The 22,428-nt window shown below is 42.4% G+C and overlaps 1 protein-coding gene across 17 annotated transcripts in view; it reads right to left on the minus strand.

Annotated features, from left to right (window-relative positions):
* CADPS (calcium dependent secretion activator) overlaps window positions 1-22,428 on the minus strand; it is a 424,483-nt gene that overhangs the window by 152,020 nt on the left and 250,035 nt on the right. For all 17 annotated transcript variants that reach the window (XM_040994760.1, XM_040994752.1, XM_040994757.1 and 14 more), the window contains 3 exons: window positions 21,589-21,728; window positions 10,841-10,907; window positions 3,534-3,642 (listed from right to left, as the gene is read on the minus strand). In XM_040994760.1, the coding sequence (XP_040850694.1) occupies window positions 3,534-3,642; window positions 10,841-10,907; window positions 21,589-21,728 (316 nt within the window). The remainder of the gene's footprint in view (window positions 1-3,533; window positions 3,643-10,840; window positions 10,908-21,588; window positions 21,729-22,428) is intronic.

Genomic DNA, 22,428 nt, shown 5'->3' on the forward strand with positions numbered 1-22,428 from the left:
AATCAGCATATAGAAGAGCTATTTATACCCTCATGTTTAATGCAGTTCACTTCACAATAGTTAAGATATGGACTCAACCTAGATATTGATTAACTGATAACCACAAGAAGAAAATGTAATATGTACACATGCAACACACACCATGAAATACTACCCAGCCTTAACCAATAATTAAATCCTATTTTTTTTTTTTAACAAATTGGACACAACTGGAGATTATAGTTAGTGAAATAAGCTAGTCCAAGAAAGAAAAAGTACATTCCTTTTCTAATATTTGGTAGTTAATACAGAATATAAAAAAACCTCACAAGGTGTGATTATTGCTTTTAGCCCTTATCTAGACTCCTGCAGACCTGTGGCCCTTCTGTTCTTTTAGTTGTTGAACATCATGGCTAGTGGTACAATGAGCATTTGATTATGAAGTAAACTGAAATTATGTTATTATGAAAATTAAAGGGAAAGAACAAGAAAGGAACAAAGGAAGGGAGTGAAGGAGGCAGGGAAGTCTGATTATCTACTTAGAATTGTGTCTATGAAATATGTGAAATCTGGAACATTTATCATACATTTTATTACATATTATAAATATAAATATTCTTAATAAAAATGTTAAAAAGGAGGAAGAACAATACAATGTAAAGAGAACCAAGAGATAAAGAAGACATAAAATATAGCATGGGCTCTCCATGGACTGCATGGTACAGAGCCCCCCACATACTGGCTTGTCATGACCCAGAGCCTGGGAGTGGATGAAAGTTGAATGGATGCTGACGGGGTCCCTGAAGGGAGAGTTGCTGTTCTAACAACTTGCATGGCCATCATCTATTTGTAGTAGTAAAAGAGATCCACAAGAGTTGTCTCAGATGAACTAAACTGTTTGTTAACTTGTACCACTGAATTATTTTGAATGGCTATCCTTCTCTTTGAAGACTTCACTACCTAACTGGACAGGATTGAGAGGTTGTTGTACATGCTCTGAGTCACATCCACCGGGAGGTAAAGAACCCTTTTCAACCTTAGCCTCGATGGCGTAACCTGCAAATAAATCCTAGGGATGGTGAGTTGCCAGTTCCCCAGGTTAACAAGGCAAGGCCCTAAATGGGTAGTTTATTCAGCACAACTGCTTGTGTCTAGGTGAGCCTAAGGTTTGGATCCCGAAGCTGGCAGTAAGGCAGTAAGAAGTAAGATAGTTAAGTCCAGGCTCCTTTGTAAGTAGCTGGCTCTTTTGGGCAGAGTGGAAGAGGCTACAAAAGTGTCTGTTCCGTTCAGGTAGGTAGTTCAGCTGGTTCCACTGACAATCTGAAGGAGCAAAGATGTACTCCCAAATCCTCCTCATCTGCCTGCTCACCCTTTAGATCCCCGAGGACAGGGGACTGGGCACGGTAATACACCAGGTTGGGCTGCCTCTTGGGACACCTGCTTTTCCCTTATTCAAGTTCCAGCTTCTCTGCTCCCAATTCAGTTCCTGCTAACACATCAGGGTAGGCAGCAGACAACGTCCGTCTACAAAATTCCAGCCTGCTGGTCTCCATACTCCAGCATAGACTATTGTAGGAATTTGAGGAGTAAATGGAGGGTGGAAGAGTGATATCTTTTCCCCTCTCTCTTGCTCTGCCTTGTAAGTAAACAATTTTTAAAAATCTCTGAGGACATTGGTTAACATGTATGTCAGTTGGACCTCCGCCTGGAAAAGAATCTCCTTCAGGGCTCATTCCAGGAGGAGGATTCTGCCCTTCCTCTTTCTGGTCCACAGGCTAGCAATGGTTCAGAATTAGACTTTTCTTAAGTCTCTAGTTTTAATCAAACATGATTGGGGAGGTAAACAGGAGCTGGCACATCAGAAAGAAATGCCACTTATCCAACTTTCTTAAAGAAATCTATGAATTTTATCCCGTGGGAGCAATGGAAAAAACAATACAATAAGTTTTAAAAATACATGTGTCCAGTTACTGTTCATATAGACAGAATAGTTTCTGCTTCCTTCCTACTGTAGGAAGAGGATTCTGCTTTCATTTGATAAAACTACAACCACGGCTTTGCTATATTTGTACAGATAGCTATGTTTTAAGCGTAAATGCCGAAGGATGACACAAGCTAGACCCCAAGGCCCAGCTCTGTCACAAGGCAATCTTGTACAGTGCTGTTGGAGCCCTGAGAACCCCAAGTGTTTCATTTCTAAGACGGGATGGTGATCCCAGGCTTATCCACCATAGGCAACAGCAGTAAGGGCTTCACGCAGTAACCCACAGGAAAAGGAATGAGGGAGCCTAAAGGGAAGGACTGTCACAGGATTTTGCTGATTTTTGGTCTCATGTGAGTGAGTCCTGTGGCTTCCCGTTAAAATGCAGGTCTTGACTGGCTCAGTCCACTTCTCTGAAGGGACCCCCAACGACCTGAGTAGAAAAACCAAACGATCACTGTGTGTCCTTGACCTAGCTTCTTCATGCAGGACCCTCAGCCTTCTGGTGAGACATCACCTGTGACCCCCAACCTTCCACTTGTTTTCAACAATTTCTGGGCACAGCTTCTAACTTGTGACTTCCCTGGGCATCTCTATTATGCAAACTTTCTAAGGAGGTCACATGGATGGGTCCTTTCCAAGTCACCCAGGGTTGGGCTTCCAAGGGTATTCATTTTTCAAAGTGGATTGTGTCCCAGGCCTTCTCTGTTACACCTTCTCAGGTTAACACCCCGGTCTTCTCACAAACTCATCTTCTTCTTTTTTTTCTTTTATGTGTATTTTGTTGCATGTGCAAGAGCAATATGGGAGTAGAAGAAAACGTTTTGGGCCAAATAATGCAGTATGGTTGGAAATGCTTCTCTTGTACAGATTTGGCATAAAAATAAACTTCTCTGGGAGAGGGATGCTGGTGCTTGTTGTTCATTAATATGCTGAAATGATTTCGCACCCCCCCCCCGAAGGCTCTCTGAGACTGATTTCTATTCACTTTTCTGGGAAAACGACAAAATGGGTGGGGGGAGAGGTGTGAGGGGCAGGATGTAGAACTCCTGCAATGGAGAACTTATAAGAAATAGTACAATGTGTGTATTTCTCTTAGCTGTGTTAACTCTTTAGATTGGTATCTTCTTGTCAGCTCTTCAGATATCCAGGAGGCAGCTCCCTTGACCATAATATCTGTGTAGCACACACATCCCTGGTGAGCGACACACAGTAACACACACACACAAGCGTACCCTCCACCCCCCACCCCAGTCCTGCTAGATGCACAGGATGTCTTGTTTAGGGTGAGGAGCACTTAACAGATGCAAGCACAGGTACATGTTAGAAAAGCACATCAGGGTCTACATTCTGGTTTGGAGCCAGAGATTCCCTCGAGAAACCGCAAAGCCTTTGCTAGGGATGGCACTGAACCAGTCGGCATGGGAACTCTATAAGATTTGGGGACTGTGGTTATTGTGCTCACTAGGAAACAAGTTGGTGCCACAAGCTTGGAGCCTGCCACAGATGGAGCAAGTACCTGGCCAAGAGCATAGCAGAGGCCTGCCTGGGCCCTGAGCGGGCTGGGGGTTACCTGGCTGGGGGTCGGTGTAGTCCACGGTGTAGCCATCCAGCTGGAGAAGCTCCTGCGGCTCCGCTTTCTTCTCCCGGTAACTGCACATGGCAAACGTGTATTGACTGACCTGTGAAGGCAGAGGACACGGTCAGGCTTAGCTTCCTGGAGCCTTCTTTCCTGAAAGAAATCTCTGCTGTTGAGCTGCACCTGCACTTTTGGGGGATCTAGACTCAAATTGAGTTCCCGTACTTCCTGGCTGTGTGACTTTGAGCAGTGTATTTAACCTCTCTGTTGTCTGTTACTCATCTGTAAACTGGAGATCATTGAAGAACCCGTGTCGCTGGCTTCAGGTGAGCAATGACTTAGATGCGTTCATGCATGGAATATACTTGGAGACTGCTCCTGGCACGTGGCAGTGCCGTGTCAAAGTTGGGTCTTCACATCATTGCTGTTGTTATTAGCAAATAGGCTATAAGCAAAAATGATGGCACCTGTAAGGGCTTGAGCTGATGGGACCGTGGTTCTAAGACTGCCATGGGCACAGACACCACACAGGTCTCCCATTACAAGTTAGGAACCAGAGACTCATTTGTGGATGTCCTTTTGAGGGGAACATTATTTTTCTTTCAGGCCAATTCTCAGTATCAAAGTTACATGTTTCTCTTCCCACTCTCCCTCCACCCACGGCAGGAGTGCTTTTGGTTGCTTGGAAAAAGTCTTCCCTGCATCTCAGACAAGTGCAGGAATGACATGCTGTCACAAGCAATGAGCACTCGATCGGTAGGTGCCAGTCACAGTGGAGCAGTCCTCAGTGCCCGGTGGCATAGCACCCTAAGCTGCAGCCCTCACTCTACTGACATGTGGCAACCACACTAGCACAGGGTGGGTGCCTACAGCTGCGGGCCCGCCTGCAGGACCCTGTTGCCATGGTGCATGCAGACCCACTGTGGACGATTAGCACTGCTACGTCTGGCTCATTCACGAGGAGCCTGTGGGAGAGCAAGCATCTCCCCGGCTTTGGGCTAAGAGCTCTCGGGCATATTTACCATCCACGGATGTCAGCTGTCTTTGCAAAGGAGAGCCATGTCCCTCATCTCTTAGCTCCCTTTATTCAAAGAGACACTTCAGAGTGAACTCTGATCCCTGCTGGGGACAATTTGAGTCTCTTTTACAGTGAGGGGTGTGTGTGTGTGTGTGTGTGTGTGTGTGTGAGAGAGAGAGAGAGAGAGAGAGAGAGAGAGAGAGAGAGAGAGAGAGAGAGAGAGAGAGATTTAAGCAGCTCTAAGATACTGATGCACTCACTGTCCCAGGACTGGCAAGAAGCAAGGTGCCCAAGGACAGACAACTTTAGTGGTTGCTTTATCTGTTGCTGCCCTCTGTTGGTTCCTGGTGAAAACTACCTCATGTGGGTTTATCCGAATGTACATGATATAGACAGCCTGCTCTTTACATGGCAAGGCCTTAGCAGACTCCAAGGGAAATACAAGACCAGCTCATAAGCAAATACATGTCAGCTCTCCTGAATGAGAATCAGTACCATCCCTTTCTCCTAGAGGGGAAAGTGACGTACAAGTAGCTGCCACCCTGTCTATGATCATGTTACTCCTTAGGCCTCTGAGTTTTATCTATATTTTAACTGTGTCGTTTTAAAAAACAGATTTCATTTACACTAAAGTCAAAGTTACAGAGAGAGACAAAGATCTTCTATCCATTGGTTTACTTCCTAAATGGCTGCAGCTGAGCCAGACCATAGACAGGAGCTTGGAATGCTATCGAGGTATCCCACATGGGTGGCAGGTGGCCCAAGTACTTGGGCTATCTTCTGCTACTCTGCCAGGCTCATTAGCAGGGAGATGGATTGAAAGTGGAGAAGCTGGGACTTGAACCTCTGTCTTATGGGATACTGATATCACAGGCAGCACCATAACCTGCTGTGCTACAACATAGGTCCCTGATGGCATCTTATTATTGCTGGAAGATCTGTTGAGTTTTACACAGTGTATGTGAGATGCACACCACAAACATTCAATATATGCATTTATATAAGCCGTTTCGTTGCATTTAGCACTGCATCATAGTGTAGTTGAGCAGATATATTTGCCTATTAGATGATAAGATGCTGGAGGGCAGCTAAGGAGTCATGCACTTAGACCTCTGTAATGCAAAGTTATCATGCAATGGGCATTCACTAGTTGAGTCTGATTGGTTCTAGAAAGTTGACTGTGTGCAAACCATTAAAGAGGTATTCCTGACATCCTGAACTTTAAGTACAGCATCAGGAACTTTCAACCCATTACTGTTCCAATGGGTAAGAGATGATTTATGATTCCCTGCATGATAGTGATGATAGATATTATAGGAAAGTTACTGGGATCATTTTTTTTCTAGGCATTTCCCTGGATATGAGAGATTACATAGTTTGTTAATGTGAGTAGTGAGACACACCGTTGCTGACACTCTTGAGATCAGAACAATACCACAACAGAAGGGTGTTATTTCAAGACTCGTGCATTTACTATTAAGACAAGGCTGGGGCTGGTTAAGTTTTTTCTATTCTGGTGAGTGGCTTGCTTCTTGGCGGGCTGTGTGCTGCTGCCCTCTGCTGGTTCCTGGCTGAATGCACTGCTGTCAGACAGCGGGTCTGAGATGGTGAATAGGTTTATTAGGAGGGCGTTTCATTTATGACCTGACATTTACCCTAAGCGATAATGAAAGGAGAAGAACTTATTTCTCATTAAATACATCTAATTATTGTAAGTTGGAGGACTTCCATTTTTGTAGAGTGTTAGAAGAATGGAGGACTAGCCAAGATTTGGGAACTCTGTTAGCGCTATTCCCTAGGAAATGCACGTTTCTATGTCATAGAACTATTTAAAACCTCTATTCTGATGAAAGGACAATGAGTCAGCCAATGCTCTTGGAATGACAGTGTGGCAGAGTCAAGTATGCACCTTGAGTCTGAAACTCATCAGAGGCTGGACCATCTCAGCACAAAGCACAGAGACCTATGGGATCCTAAAGGGCCAAGCCGACAGCGGTGGGCACTGCAGTGCAGTGTTCAGTTCCTGCTGGGAATGCCTACTGGCCACATTAGAGCCAGGTCTGAGTCTCGGCTACTCCCCACTTCTATTCCTGCCTCCTGATAACAAGCTTTCGAGGCCGCAAACAGTGGCCCAAATACTTGAGTTTCTGCCACCCACGTGGGAAAGAGGTTCATGGTTCTGGCTCCTGATTGCTGTGATAGATTGATACCCCTTCCTTGTCTTTCTCCCCTTTTCCTTTGCTTGCTGTCACTCTGCCTTCCCCCCTAACTTTTTCTTTTTTTGATAGGAAATATCTTAATACGCACTTCACAGTGGAGTGTTGCACTTTCTACATCTTGATGCTTGCAGCTGGGTTTCTCATGGAATCCTGGCCTGAGCTGTTGGCAATAAGGCTACAGCCATCAAGGTTCTGTAGGTTCGAATTCAAAGGTGGCTGGATCTCCCACAGGAGAGCCCTTAGTTCAGGTTTTAAATTACAATACTAAGGAGTGAAGGGTAGCTACTTTCACTGGAATGTGTGTGTGTGTGTGTGTGTGTGTGTGTGTGTGTGTGTGTGTGTGTGTGTGTTGTGCATATATGTGTGTTACAAATATGCAGATTCTGTCAGTCAGATCAAGTGAATCAGAAACTCAGATCAGGATGGGCCTGAGGAATCTACACTTCCCAGAACTGTCTCTTACATTTTATATTTAAAAAGTTACAAACTTGAGAGGCAGAGAGAGAGAGAGAGAGATCCATCCCATCAACTGCTTCACTTTCCAAGATCAAAGCTACAGTCCAGGTCTTCTGCATGAGGAACAGGAACCCAATTCTTTGAGCCAGTCACCACTGTACTTCAAGTCCAGGTAAGGAGGAAGCTGGAGTCAGGAGTTAGAGCCAGAGCTGGGACTTCAAGCCAGGTATTTAGAGATGTGGGGTGCAAACATCTTACCCACTGAGCATCCACCCTGTATCTCAGATACTCCTTAGTGAACACTAAAGTTTGAAACTGTTTCAATATCCAGAAATCAAGCAGAACTGCAAAGTTACTCCTGATTTTTTATTTGCAGGAGAAAGGAATAAAGAGACCAGAAAGCCGGATGAATCTGTTGAGTTGAATCTCTGCTTTTTGTCAGTTCTCAGGAGGTGATTGAACCCTTGAACTATTCTGCTGCTCTGCTGGCTTTGCAGTGGTTTCAAGGTGTATTTTTCTTTTAAGAGACTATTTACTGTTTTGCTTTCATGCATTTTGAAGCAGAGAAGGGGAAAGAAATGGATCTTACTGATGTTTCATTTGCTGGCACATTTCTGGTCCTTAACAGCCACAGCCTGGCCAGGCTGAAACCAGGCCTACCTGGAGCTCTACCGGATCTCTCCCATGGGTTGTAGAGACCCAAGTACTTGAGGCGTCATCTTGTGCCTCCAGAGATGCATGTTAGCAAGAAGCTGAATAGGAAGTGGAGGAGCTGGGACTTGTGCCAGTACCTTAAACATCCCAAGTAGAGACGTAACCATTGTGCTGAATCCCTACCCCAGTTTTTTTCATCATCATTTTCATAAATTACTTCTAAATAAGATCATTTAAGGGTGGAGAAGGAAAAAAAAGCAGAGATAATTCAAACACAATCTACTGCTTTCTAAGGAAGCCACCACGATTGCTCTGAGGTACTGTTACTGGAACAATCTCCTAGTGATTACCTTTGTGGGGGTGGGGCTGTCATGCCACCTCTGTTGGCCATGGAGATGGTTAAGGGAGGAATCTAATTTTGGCAGAAACAGAAGATATAATTTGGGGGTTTTGCTGTGCAGCCATCTGGGGAGTGCATCAGCAGATGTAAGATTTCTCTCTCTCTTTGTCTCTCTGGAACCTTTTGAAGTAAATCTAAAAAAAAAAAAAAGTCTCTACCAAAGTAGTAAGAGGTCAGCTGCTTCTTCCAAGGACTTCTCTGCTTAAAATATCCTCAGAGAGAAGCCACATGCCCAGCGGTGGATTCACTGTGCACCTTGGGGTGGGAGCACAGACTCTCGGCAGGGAAAGAGGACTCCCTTGGACCAGGAAGTTGTCACTGGTCACTCTGCAGATCGTGTGGCTTTTCCTACCTCACAGTCACCTGAGCCACACCCTTGATGCTTCCCTCTGTTCCATTTTCCTTTCTCTTTGACCAAATACTTCTTAGATGTCCAGAAATTGAGCCAGGAAATATACATGAGTGTGGTTGGGGGAGAGAGACAGGCAGACAACTGAGTCAGAATTAGAGATGAGCCAGCGAGGGGAGGCCAGGCAGGGTCCCAACGCTTTCTCAGGCAGCGTGCTTGTGCCAAGGACTCAGCCCTGCCTCTTGTGACATATCTTCTCTCCTCGCTTCATGTTCTGCTTTCTTTATAGAGTGGGAACCAACTGTTGCCTGCCCACAACAGTTTCTCCTTCTGGTAACAGTATCTTCATTCTAGATTGGAGGTAGCCTTCGTAGGATTTTCAAAGTGTCACCCTTTCCCCTTGTGAAAAGTTAGAGGTGTGACCAAAGTTGAACTCATTCACTGAAACTCAGACCTTGAATGCAGTGGTAGGACAGAAAGCAGAGCCAATTAGTCCTATAATCACACCGTCACCATAGTAATGCTGGCCTATGGTTTCTATTATATGGATTTCTAGAATTATATTGGACCCTGTCCTCAATAACAACAGGCATTTTGCCTTTTAAACAACAGTATGAAACATCTCAGGAACTTCCCAATCTAGGATTTTATTACATTAATTAACTTGAATCTGTTTTTGCTCTTTGTTTATGAAGAACTTCAGCTGATACCTTTTGGAAGCAAAAGGCTACACAGCCTTACGGCTCTACTCTCTCAATCTGCCCAATACAAGCTAGTGCTTACTAAATATAAACCAACAGGTAGTTTAAGGACACATATCCCAGGACAAAATGCCTTCCATTTCTTAGCCACGTGCTCTTCTGGGGGATGGTCAGTATTCCAAAATTTCCTTTCGGGCTAATTAACTTGGAGATTTTGTTGTGCCCTTAGAACAACATTGGAAGAAAAAGTTACCTCTTACTCACAGCTAGAAATCTGAATTTTGAGTGAGTAACACAGCACAGATTTGAGTACAGAAGGTCAAATTTAAGAAGTTCAAGGCTGATGGGACTTTCAAGGTTGATTTAAAGTGAGGTTTCAGAAATGATAGTACTGTGAATGCTTGTCAAGCATACAAGTGACAATTCAACTTATTTTGTAACATGTTTCAGATGATAGCCTAAATGAAATATTTGCAAACTGAAAGCTAGTGTAAATGCCTCTGAGTGGAGCCAACAATTTGCAAGCAAAGCATGACAAATTCCTTCATAAACTGAAAAATCCTGATATGAAAACAAACTGAAAAAAGGTACTTAAAGAACATTCATTACTGTAGACTTAAAAAGAAACAGTGAAAAGAATGAAGATATAAATCATAAGTAACTACATTATTAGTATCAATATTTACTGGATCTATATGTACATAGTTGTTTCTTGCAGTATTGTTCCAGCCACTCAAATTTGAGAAGCCTAGAAATCCATCCAAAGGGGAAAACTGTACAGGTATTTGTGCCAGAGCTCTAAGTGCAATCAGGGAAAAATGTCTACAATAAATTATGTGCAGGAAGCAAACCACAGAGCACTCGAGTTGGGTTAGCCTTGGTTCCATACAATGCGTATACTGACAGACACATACTGGAATGTTAAGCATAGTCATGAGAGGTTGGTGAAGAGTCTTGGAAGCTCCAGGCAGCAGGGACCAAGAAGAGTGGAGTGTACTTTGTGTGCAGCTTTATTCAGAATCATCCATACTAACAGTAAAATTGATGTGAGGCTAGATGCTGTTTTATCTCATCATGACTTTTCGTAGTGTTTTTGGAAATACCAGTCTTTGCATGACAACGTTCACATCCTTGTCGCCCTAATCAGGCACATGTTGTTCCTTCCTGGGGTCGTCCACCCCTGTCAGGAAACTTGGTAGGGGTAGGAGTCCACATACCATGTCTATCTTAAATACTCTTGAAAAAGTGATTGCATATTCATTTTTTAAACTTTAGGCAGATACAAAACTAGACAAACAGGCACATGGGAGTCCTTTGGGCACTTGATACATTCTCTATCTTCCTCTGAATGTGGTAATGTGCATATGTAATATGTAAAAAAATTAACTGAGCTAATAGCTTGAGTTTTGAATGCTTTATGTCAGTTTTATCCCAATTAGAAAACATTGCTTTATCTGCCAGATTTTTGGAGTGTGTAAGACAGGTATGAGAGTTGAAGAGTTACCTGCACCAAGACAAAAAATCTTTTCTTCCATCTCTTCCAAACATTCTTGCCGATGGCCCACAAATACCTAAGAGAGAGGAAAAGACCAGAACTCAATGCTTTTGTTAAAGCATTGTTTTAGTATACTTGACCATGAAACACGCTTCTAATAAGGAAATGCACCTGGCTCAGACTGCAACTTTTGAATATCTAGAGTTAAGGAAGGGGAGCAGCAGGCGTGGTTCGCTTCCACTCACGGAAGGAACTGTGGCCCATAAACATGTTACCAAATTTAGATTCCTTGGCTCATTCCAGAAGCACCTTGGAAAATGTTACATCGTGATTTAATTTGTATAATGTGCTAAAAAATCATTTAGGTAGGGAAACTTGCAACATGTTGCGTGTGAGAGAGAGAAAAAAAAGAGTGCTAAATCTCACAACTCTAACTTTTCACCTCTTGTCAAGTTTCATTCAGAAAAACCTTGCCTTGTTTTCCTTTTGTGAAATTCTGGCAAGTGCAGGTGTATCACAGAGAGAACTTTCCAGTCAACACATGAAATCTTCCCTGTTCCCTCCCCACTTTTGATGGTGGAGAACTACAGAGGAATAGCTCAGAGCTATGGCAATGTGTAGATCACTGTTGCTAATTCACTCATGAGCAATCCCATTGGCCTTTTGCAATGGTTGTTACATGGTGGACTGGCCTAGATGATGGAAGTTCATTACCAAGGTGACGGCTTTTAGGTTCTACCCTGTGACACAAAGGGAGAACTGGTCATTATCTGAAATATACAAATATTTCAGGTCCAAAAGCAGCTTACTTGCTTTTAAAACCCAACTGGACAACGTCCAAGACCCCACCTCATTTAGAAATCAGCCAGAATCTTCAGTTTGAAACCATAGGGAGAATGCATTGAATTAAAATCATCACTATTGGACATATTTCAGGGGATAGGAGGTGTGGCTGTTGCCACAGTGAACCCTGAATTTCCATCCAGAAGCCCAAGAGTTATCTTGGGTTCTTATGATTCCTCATCTGTATTCTTCATTTGCCAAATGCAGTTGACTTTTGACCTTCTGGAAAGTTCTTTGCGTTGCTCAGCATTTACTTCACACTTGTACTATTTCAGTCACCATCCACCATTTTTTTGCATGGACAACCACAAAGGAAATCTTTATTTTCTTTAGGGACATATGGATGGCTTTCATACTAATTTAGCTCTGGGATAGATGATACTCCACATGCAAATTGTGTCTTGCTTGTCCCTGCACAACCTCCCTTTGTGGATTCTCCTTGTCTACACGAAGGGTTTCCAAACATTAACTTCTCACAGACCTCGTGATTTGTCTACCTGTTTTAATTATCAGTTGGTGCTTTTCTTTAAAGTGACTTAATTACCAGGGAGGTAATTTATTTCTAAAAGGAAATTATCTTATACTACAGAAATTATACTTTTGAAACACTAATTTACATTATTTAACACAAAATATATAAATGGAGGCTAACATTGCAGTAGAGTGGGGTAAGTTGCCAATTGCAATGCCAATATCCTATAATACAGTGCCGGTTTGAGTTCTGGTTGCTCTGCTTCTGATTCAGTTCCCTGATTATGTGCCAGTACTGGGGCTTTGGCTGCCCAATTGGGAGAGCTGGAAAGAGTGTTGTGCTCTTGGCTTTGGCCTGGCCATTGTAGCTATTTGAGGAGTGAACCGGCAAACTGGAATCTTTTTGCTTCTCTCTATCTCCAATAAACAGATACACTTTTTAAAAAGTTATAACTAGGGCTGAGTGTTTTGCCTCACAGTTAAGGCACAGGCCAGTAAGGACATCACCAGCCAACATGGGAGAGTGTGCATTCAAGCCCTGTCTCTAGCTCCCTGTTTCAGTTTCTTGCCAATGCAGACACTGGGGGGGGGGGCAGGACAGTGTGATGGTTAAAGTTATTGGGCTCCTGCCATTCCCTTGGGAGACTTAGGTTTATGTTTTTGGTTCCTGGCTTAAGACTGGCCCAGTACTGGCGGGTGAAATATTTGAAGGATGTGGATGGGCCCGCTCTCTGTGTGTATGTGTATAGATGGATGTCTGCTTCCCCAAACAATAAAAGCACAAAATAAAATACATACACAAGTATTTGATCCATGTCTGTCAGTGTATCACTAAAATGACCTTGTGTGCCACCAGTGATCTGAAAACACCAGCACAGGTCTTAGTTGATAGATGCAAAGTTGGCATCTTGATAGAGCTTAAAACAAAAACATTTTTATTGTCCCTGCTGATCTTGCTAGATTCTACAGATGTTGCATCATCTGTAATTCCTGACTAGTGTTTTATACCTCCTCAATATAAAAGTTGTGTACATTTTTATTTTTTAAAGTCTTCTGTTGGACCTCATGTTCAGCCTTATCTTGATGTCATTATCTCCTGGACCCTGCAGATAATTATGCTACTATAATTTCCCCCCTGCTAGGAGTTTTCATGCTTATCATATCTTATGTATTACGAGCTCACTAAGCAAAGTAACTAAGCTCTTTCTTGGTACAAAACCTTGTGTGTGTGTGTGTGTGTGTGTGTGTGTGTGTGTGTGTTTTCTTTAATTTGTATCCAGCCATCACATATAGTAAGTGGCCAATCAGTACTTGCTCTTTTTCAGTTGGTTTTGGATGTTTCTTGAAAAGAGTAATTTTTACAAAGTTTTCAGATAAGATTTGAAAACATTACATAAAATGTGTAAGCCCTGACTAGTTTCTTGTGCTTTCACTCCAAAATATGCCCCATCTTCCTATTCCCACTACGACAACCAGTCAAGTCACCATCATTTTCACCTGTACCCCAACACAAGCTCTCTCATCGGTCTCCCTGCTTTCCTTCTTGCCTTATGCTCCATTCATTTCACAGTAGCTACAGCAGTTTTTCAAGAAATATCTTTTTATTTGAAAAGCAGAGTGACAGAAAAAGAAGGAGAAGGAGAGAGAGAGAGAGATCTTCTCAATCTGATAGCTTTAACAGCTGAAGTTGGGCCAGGCTGAAGCCAGGAGCCTGGGTCTCCCACAGCAGTGGCAGTGATCCAAATACCATTATCTGCTGCTTCCCTAGAGAGGGCATTAGCTGGGTTGGAAGTAATGGTGGGATTCAACCCTAGGCACTCTGATAATGGAATGTTGGCATCCCAGGAATTGGGTCAATGTGTTGCACCAAAACACTAGCTTCTAGGGTTCTCTTGTAGAGGAGTAAATCCTGTCATATGAAGGGATTTCAAAATATTGATAGAAAATAAAATTAAGAGAGAAATTTTGGGACCAAAAAACCCCAACTGTGTATAGCTTTTTTTTATGACACATTTTTTATGAACACTAACTCCCCTCACATACTCATTTCAAATAAGGATGGCAAACCATGGGCAGGTTTGAAACAAGGGGGTGACACGATTATATTTTAATTAAAGACGACTGCAGTGGCTGTGGGGTAGAGAAGGCACTGCAGGAGGAAAGGGCTAGACAGAAAGTAGACGAGGGAAAAGATGATCACAGCGGTAAAGGTCAGAACAGGTGGCGGCTGTTTCACAGCCGAGGCAGTGGGCATAGCTGGATGGCCGCCAAGTTTTTCAGCCACACCTGCTTCTAAGGCCAACACAGTCTGTTACATGGACCACCCAGCTGTCATGCTCACTACTTTCAACCTTTTTGAAATGATGTGTTAACATATTCAAGGCAGAATAGAGATGGAAGGCAAACTCAGCCAGAGCTACAGAGAGTGATTGGTCTTTTGGTGCTTATGGCTGTCGGCCTTTCTTGGTGTTCACAACGATTTGTTTAAGAGACCCTTTGAAAACAGAAAAAAAGTTATCTCCAATAACAATGAAATAAAATGGTATACTAGTTGCATATAACTTATGTTCATCTTCCTGTATAGTTGAAATCATTTCTAGATTGCTTGGGAAACTTAACACAAATGCTGCGTTAATAGTTATTATACTGTGTTGTCTAATGGGAAATGACAAGAAAAATGTCTGAAAATGCTCAGTACAGAAGCAATAATCATGGGGCTAAGTACACAGTACACATTCTGCAGTTGGGTGAATCTGATGGCAGGGAACCTCTGCATACGGAAGGCTAGCATATTCCAGTTCTACCTGCGCCCACTATCCTGAAATGTTAGGCAAAGTGCTGAAACATTTGGTGCTCTAAAAACCAAGCACAGCCATGCATCCTTGTTCACATGGCTTAGACGAGATGGCGTGTGTGAAGGACACATGGCAGGAAGTAGATGAAGAATAAACGCCAGCTTTATAAAATTTATCTGTGTTCTGAGGAAAATGCATCATTGTCAGTGATAAATTACATCTAAGGATGTGAAAATAAATTTTCCCAGGGTGTATGCATGTAGAGAAACACATGACATAAAAGATCAACCAGTGTTGCATGTTTAGAAATGAGTGGCAAGGCTGTAACAGTCTCACACCTCTCTGGAGTTACAACAGGAGCTCCGAGCCCTCTCCCTTCACTCTGCAGATCTGACACAAACAAAGCAGCTGCACCATGCATTGTGTCTGCAAGTTGAATCGATTGGATCAGAAATAGGAAAAGGTGTTTGGTAGAACCTACGGACTGCAAAACATTTTGAACTGCTATCTTTTCTTTCATATTAAAAATACATAGCCCCCTGCCCAGTAAAGTTTGACTAGTTTTCCATACTGTGTCAGATACTTGGCATGACTTTATTACATCCACCTAAGGCAAAAAGAACTTGAGTTTGGATACAAATTGTCTGGATTCCTGTGTAATCCCGAACTTTTTTTGACCTCAGCTTTATCATCTTTTCAGAGGGGAGAATGATCCTGGTACCCATTTCAGGCACCGTGCGGATTATACTAGAAACACCAATGCTTACCTGACAAAAAGTAAAAGCCATTAGCACTATCAAAATTCTCTTACTTCTGTGTTACAATAGGAAAAGCTGAGATTGAGAAAGTTCAGTCATTTTCCTATGGCTGCATAGCTGCAGCTTCCACTCTGACATCTGATTCTATAGCAGCCCTATGCTGTGTTCTTTCCCCTCCCCTTCGAGATGGCAAGCTCGGGTTTCTTCACTGAAACACAAAAACACACTGCTCTTCTAATTGCACAGAGGGACTTTCTTGCTAAAGGCTTCTGAAAGGAAAAGCTGGTGGGATCAGAGAAAAGCTGACAATTCTCCTTTGGAAAGTATCAGTTGGTTTGTGTGAGGGTGGGACTTTCCCTTCGAGGTTTTCCTCCGAATTTATTGCTAACTTGGCACATGCCAGAAGGTGTCAAAACCAATAAAAATGGAGGGCTGCAACGGACTGCTTCCATCTAGTCAGCTCCGGCTCTCCATTTCTGCAGTGGGAACAAGCTTGCTTAACAGAATGCACAGTACCTGGAGCAGATGGGAGTTCTGCTGTTGCAGACACACAGGTGGCTTCCCCCTCCTAGCTCCTCACACTGCAGACACATCTAGCAACGTGGCTCTTTGTGACCCTCAACTGCCTTGGATATGTGGAGATCTGTTTTTGCCAGTGGAAAAGTCAGCGTTCTCGTGTCATGAACAGCAGAATAGCCTGGTAGCTATACCTCAGATGAAGAGGGCATCGTGTGGTGCGACTTGTGGTCCTGCCACTTTTGCCACGTTCCTTAGGCTCAGCTGCCCTGTGATTCTGTTTTATCAAGTGTAAAATGAGGATAAAAGAATACTGCCTTCAAAAGGCCATGGTGAGTCTGCACGGCACATGTATGGAATGTTCAGTGCAGTAACTGAACTGGTACATCGGAAGGGCTTGATAAACACTGGACATTGCTGCTGCTGTTATGTTTATATTTAGCAGTAGCAGAAATAATGTTCTAGTACAAAGGGCATATGATTGTTAACTTTGCTCAGCGTTCATCTTCGGACATTCTATTTTCCTTCACATTCAGCTTTAAGGCATATATCAGCTTGGAAATAAATGGAAGGGCACACGCCTTTTTGGGGGGACACCAGGTCCTATTTTGAATCGTGATCCTAACGCATCCTTTTTTGAAGCATTTTTGCAAAACTGATGCCAGTGACTTTACATCCCTGCCATCTTTCTTATCATCCTCTGGGGGCAGTTTAGTTAGTGAGCTCCAAAGAACTAAAGAGAAGGTTAAGCTCAAATCTGGAATCTTAGAAATCTCTCTGAGGTGCTAAGGCACAGAAAAATCCTTGGCCACTCAGGATCTCTCTGCTCCTGCAGTACTTGGCAGAGAAACTGTTATACTCACACTTGTCACTTTTCATTTGCATCTGATAGACATTAATAAGATAGCTCTGTGGGTTAAGTATCTATGAGCTCAGCTCTATATTTGCACATGGCTGGTAACTTTGCACAGAGGATAACTTCTATGGAGATGACTTTTTCGTGTGTGTCTTCTGGATGCCTGGACATGAGGATCCAGTGCAGGACAAGGGACATTTTCCAGGATGGCCTGGGACAGTTTGAGCTTCTGATCCTTTTAAGGAAGCCCCTAATATAAGGGTGGATGGAGAACAAATACTTTGATTCATATTCTTGTTCTCTTTACATCTTTATTCCTTTGGTCTTATCTTCCCATTTCTTTTCCATTTTCTTTCTCCACCTTACTCATTTAGGCTCTGCTCCTTTGGAATCAGAACTTACCCCTGGGAACCTCATAGCAGTAAGAAGGGGTAAGAGGGACATGGCTACTAGGAACTGGCCAAAGTTTCGCCTCAATGGAACATGAGACCACATGCAGCTGGGGCTGTGCTGCTCCTGCCCAGGAGGACCCTGGGGCCTGGCTTTGAGGAAGCAGGTGCCTTCTCGTGCTACCCAGGTGCCTGGTGCATCACAAAATCAGAAATTCCTTTTACACTTGATTAAAAAAATTTTTTGAATTCATTTTAAATTGAAAAACAAAATGGTATACAACATATTTTTGAAATAGGTACCAGTACTTCAGAAGGTTCATGCAGCAACAGAAGCAAAATATGTTTATTTGTGTCAAACTTATCTGAAGTCAACACAGAGGTTTTTCAAATACAAATTTTCCACAAAGCTGTTTGAAGAACCCTCAGTATACACTGCGGTGTGGCTAAGCTGAGCTAACTAGAGAGTACTTTAAGATGCACAGACATGTAGAAGTCTAGGTGAGCCATGTGGACATTCATGGTTTGCTGGAGGGCATGTTCAAGGCAAAGGATAATAGGTACCTCATCAGATGGGTGTGGGGTACATGGAGACTTTGAAAAAGAAAGCTGGAGCAATGACCAGGTCAAACAGATAGGTCCTGGTAGCCAGGGAAATGACATTGGCTTTCACCCTGATGTGACAGAAAAGCACTAGTGGTTTTTCAGCATTAGAGTGGCAAGTTCTGACTGTAGTTTAAAAATCAACGTGGTTTCAAAGGAGGAAACAGGCCACAAGGAGGCAATGGCAGAAAAGCAAGGAACATGTTCCTTACAAGACCAGGGCAAGTGACAGCAAGAAGGATGCAGGTTTGGTGAGGCTGAGGTAGGTGGAAGTGGTTAAATCCAGATTTACACTAAAGTGAAGTGAAATAAATTTGATGATGGATGAAGGAGAGAAAGATAAGTATCAGATGTGAATCCAAGGATCTTGGTCTCAGCTGGTGAGTAATACAGGATGATAGTAACAACTCATTTTCTGGGGACTATTTTGGCAATGGAAGGAAAACATGGATGCAGATGTAGTCCCTGAACTTGAAAACTCCACATGGACATTAAAGGGGACAAATGAGAAGCTGCTAATTCTGATAGGCTCATATCTTAGGCCAGAAAAGTAGGGTGGGTTTTTTTCATTGACATTGTTTAATTCAACTAAGTGAGTTATTCTGAATGGCTCAGTGACTCATTCAAGGAACCACTGAGCACATCAAAAAGGATTATCGCACAGTAATTCTCAGATCCTTTACCAGTTGATGCTGACACAACTGATTACCTCAGCATGTTTCTTCCAAATTCCTTTCTCTCTCCCAATTCTCCAAGCTGTGACAATGGCTCTCATTTTTCTAGCTTCTTTTTCTACACAATGGGATTCAATTAAGTTATTTTAAGTTAAATGATAAGAAAAATGCAGGCCACAAATATATTTGCTTTCCCTGGATTACTTTCTATGCAAGTAAGGTTATTTGTCCCCAGTTTAGTCCATACTGGGTTTGATGCTATCATGAAGGTATTCATTGTTCTCTTTTCAGAGCTATTTTTAGACTATCCTTTTATATTTCCTGGCAGGAATATTTTTAAAACAGAAGTATATTTACTTGAGATATTTAGGGAACCCATCAGAAGTATTTCTTCTGTCTATAAGGTCAGATCGCCGGGGACAAGTCAATAATTTTTACAAATGAATCTGCCAGAAAATTCCTACATCTGAATCAGTTCCACTTAACAGAATGAAAGAAGAGAATGTGGAAAATGGAACTCTGTTCAAGTGTAAGTGGTTGTTGTAGGGAATAAGGGAGAGAGTGTTTATAAAATTATTGATTTAGGGCATCAAAGGGGCATGGAACATGGACTGAGGTTCTGATCCCTTTAACGAAGACCAAAAACAAAACAAAAATAAAGCAGACTGGAGTACAGATTCCTTTTTTGCCCTCTATCCATCTTTTTGCCTTTATCTGTCCTTTTCTCTCTTTTTCTTTTCCTCTTCCTTTCTCTACTATGCTCACTTACACTCTGGCTCTTTGAGAAAGTCCTATAAGACAATATTTTGCCTAAGATGCAAGTTCTTTCCTTGTATATCATAGAAATCTAATAGGAATCTCAGTTCCCTTGTTCTTAAACTATGATGATAGCACTGAGGGAGAAGAAATGTTACGAAGAAAGCCCACTAACATTTGTACAATATATGCAAAAAGTATAGAAAGAAGGAAGAATGGCTGACGTTATAAACATTTAATGATAAGCTAGTGTTAATTGAAGCAAAGCTGCTGGTACTTCATCCTGGATAGCAGAAAAAAGATGAAGTAGGTACCAGGTTCATGCTTTCACAGCCTTCCCACGACCTCAAGCAAACCAGTTGTGCATTGTCCTGTCTTAAGCTCTGGAATTCATACAGCCTTAAGATGATGCAATACAAATCCTTCAAGTCCAAACTAGACCTTGATGTCAGGAACCAGAGTCCAGCTCATGAACAGCCTGTGTTCTCTCTGAAGTCCTTCTCTGAACCTCTCTGCTACCATGATTGGTAAGGATTTATACTTGCCTGCAGCCAGAAGTTTCCTTTGCTCCTGTAACATGGAGGAGCCTGGCTACAGTCATATTCTTTTCTTCCTGACTACATGTTGCTGTAACCTGTTCACCCATTTGAATGCTCACATACTAATACTGGTCCTGTCCTTCTGGATTTTCAGGGGCTTCTGTTTAAGCGTGGCTTAGGCAGAAGATGGTTCTGAGAAAGGATTTCTGGAATGTTTCCAACTTGTAGACTATAACGCAACCCCTCAGTTTTCATGGCCATTTGACCATGCTGAATCCTTCATGAACACACTCCTCTGTGGTGATTTAGATGCCATTTGTCCCCTGTGACTCAGGTGCTGGACACTTGGTTCCCAGGCTGGTGGGGTTGGAACATGGCGGGGATGAACAGGAAGCAGCACATAGTGGGCACTTCTTAGAGTGCATGTCCTTGATGCAGTTTAATGTTTTTCTGTATGGGACTCTTCCCTGTTCTCCTGGTAGGATTCATAAAAACCTGAACCTGGTCCCATTCAGTCTCTCTCTCTGTTGTCTCTAATTTCTTCCTCCTGTATGTACTCCTGCTGTTTGCCATGTGGTCCTTGTAAGAGCCTGTGCTATGCTATTTGAACTTTCAGCTGCAAACATTGAGCTAAACCAACCTCTTTTATATAAACTGAAGCTGGCTCAGATATTTTATTACCCTGTTAAAGATAGACAAATACGAGAATTAATGAGACCTTTCTACTGATGAGAGGGGTTAAGTAGAAAAGCAGTATATTGGCAAATGACACTCAGAATACTTGAGAAATGATTCATCGTCTTCAGTTGGTTGAATAATCCCCAATTCAGATTTACATGGCTCACTTTCTATCCAAGCGATCGTATTTTCTAAAATAGTGAGGTCTAGGTGACTTAGTCCAATAGACCACAGCTCAGCACATGCTCAACAAAACATTTTCTGCACATAATCGTTGGTTTGGTATATACAATAAAGCTATGTCTTATCTATTTTTATTGTCCTTCTTGAAATTGCTAACCTATTGATTACTTGGTGAACTTAAGAAAATACAGATGATCACAAGTTCTCTATATGCCATTCATTCACTAAAATACTGCACTCCACACTAAAACTGATTTAACATGAATTGATTGTCTGCAGGTAATCTAGAGCCTTGCTCTCACTTCAAGGTGCGGCTGTTGATGAAGAGGCATACAATGAATTCATAGAGTTACAGTCACCTGCCTTCAGCTATGAGAAGTAACATGAAATCCACCAATTCTCACCAAACCATAATTTCCCAGCATTTTTCCAGCAGGATTTTGTACCATACTTGAAACAAGTACAGAAGATTAAGAGAAGGGACGTTATTCTATTTTGTTAGCAAAAAAAAAAAAAAAATGCAATTAGGTGAGCCTAAGAATCCAAGGAGCTTATAGTAAACACAAAAATCCAATATTTTGGAAGCCTTTCACAAACTCTGTCTTTCATTCCACATCTTTCCCTGATGACCAATTTTGTTTTGAGAAACCAATGAACGTTTACCCTAAACTGTCTCTTAGAGAAGGAAAAACTTACCCAGAATGCTTCATGTTCTGAGGCTTATCCATTCGAACAGCAAGTTTGATTTTGAGATCTTGATCAGGGCAATTTTTGGAGACAGCCATTTTGTGCCACTCTGACTGTTTGGGGCTGTTTGGGGTGGGATGGAGAATAACCTATAAGGAAAAAGAACATTCATCTTAGTGAGAAAATTAGCCAATATGGGTATCCTGAGGAATGGAGTGCCATTTCCAGGGCTACTAGCCAAAGACCCAGCTTTTCATTATGGCTAATGCCTCCCGAAAGCCTAGGACCAAGAACCGAAACAGTATTTGCTTGCATCCTTCTCTCTCTTCCTGGCTAAAGGTGTAAATGCAATGACTGTGATTTCTGTGATTCTGCTCTGAATCTGCTCACAGGTTTAGAACAACTAGAGAAATTCAGAACAGTGTTGATGATTCATTATTCTCAATGTTTACATAAGATGATGGACATATGAAAAGAGGAAATATCTTCACATATTGGAGTACCTTGTCATCCACTTCCTTTTTTTTTTTTTTTTGGTGGTGGGATGTCTTTCACATCCTCAAAGACTGCAGTAGGAAACAGAAGAGATCTGTTACTAGATAGGTGAGAAATGCTGAAATTCACAGAAGGGAAGGCACTTGCTTAGTGCCCACGGTAGCCTGGCTTCACCTGAGCTGGGAAGTCTTATCATACAACACGCAGATTTGCTGCCATGGGCACGGGCACATGCAGCAAGAAGAAAACTTCTTTCAGCAATGTGCTGCAGGCTGGCATTTTCATTTGGGTCTTCTGCCTATTTTCTCACTGTCACAAACCCTGGAAGCGAAAGCAGCAAGCAGAGAACTCAGA

This window comes from Ochotona curzoniae, unplaced genomic scaffold, assembly GCF_017591425.1.
Source record: "Ochotona curzoniae isolate NIBS_2020 unplaced genomic scaffold, NIBS_Ocur_1.0 contig_908, whole genome shotgun sequence".
In the NCBI taxonomy this organism is placed as follows: Eukaryota; Metazoa; Chordata; class Mammalia; order Lagomorpha; family Ochotonidae; genus Ochotona; species Ochotona curzoniae.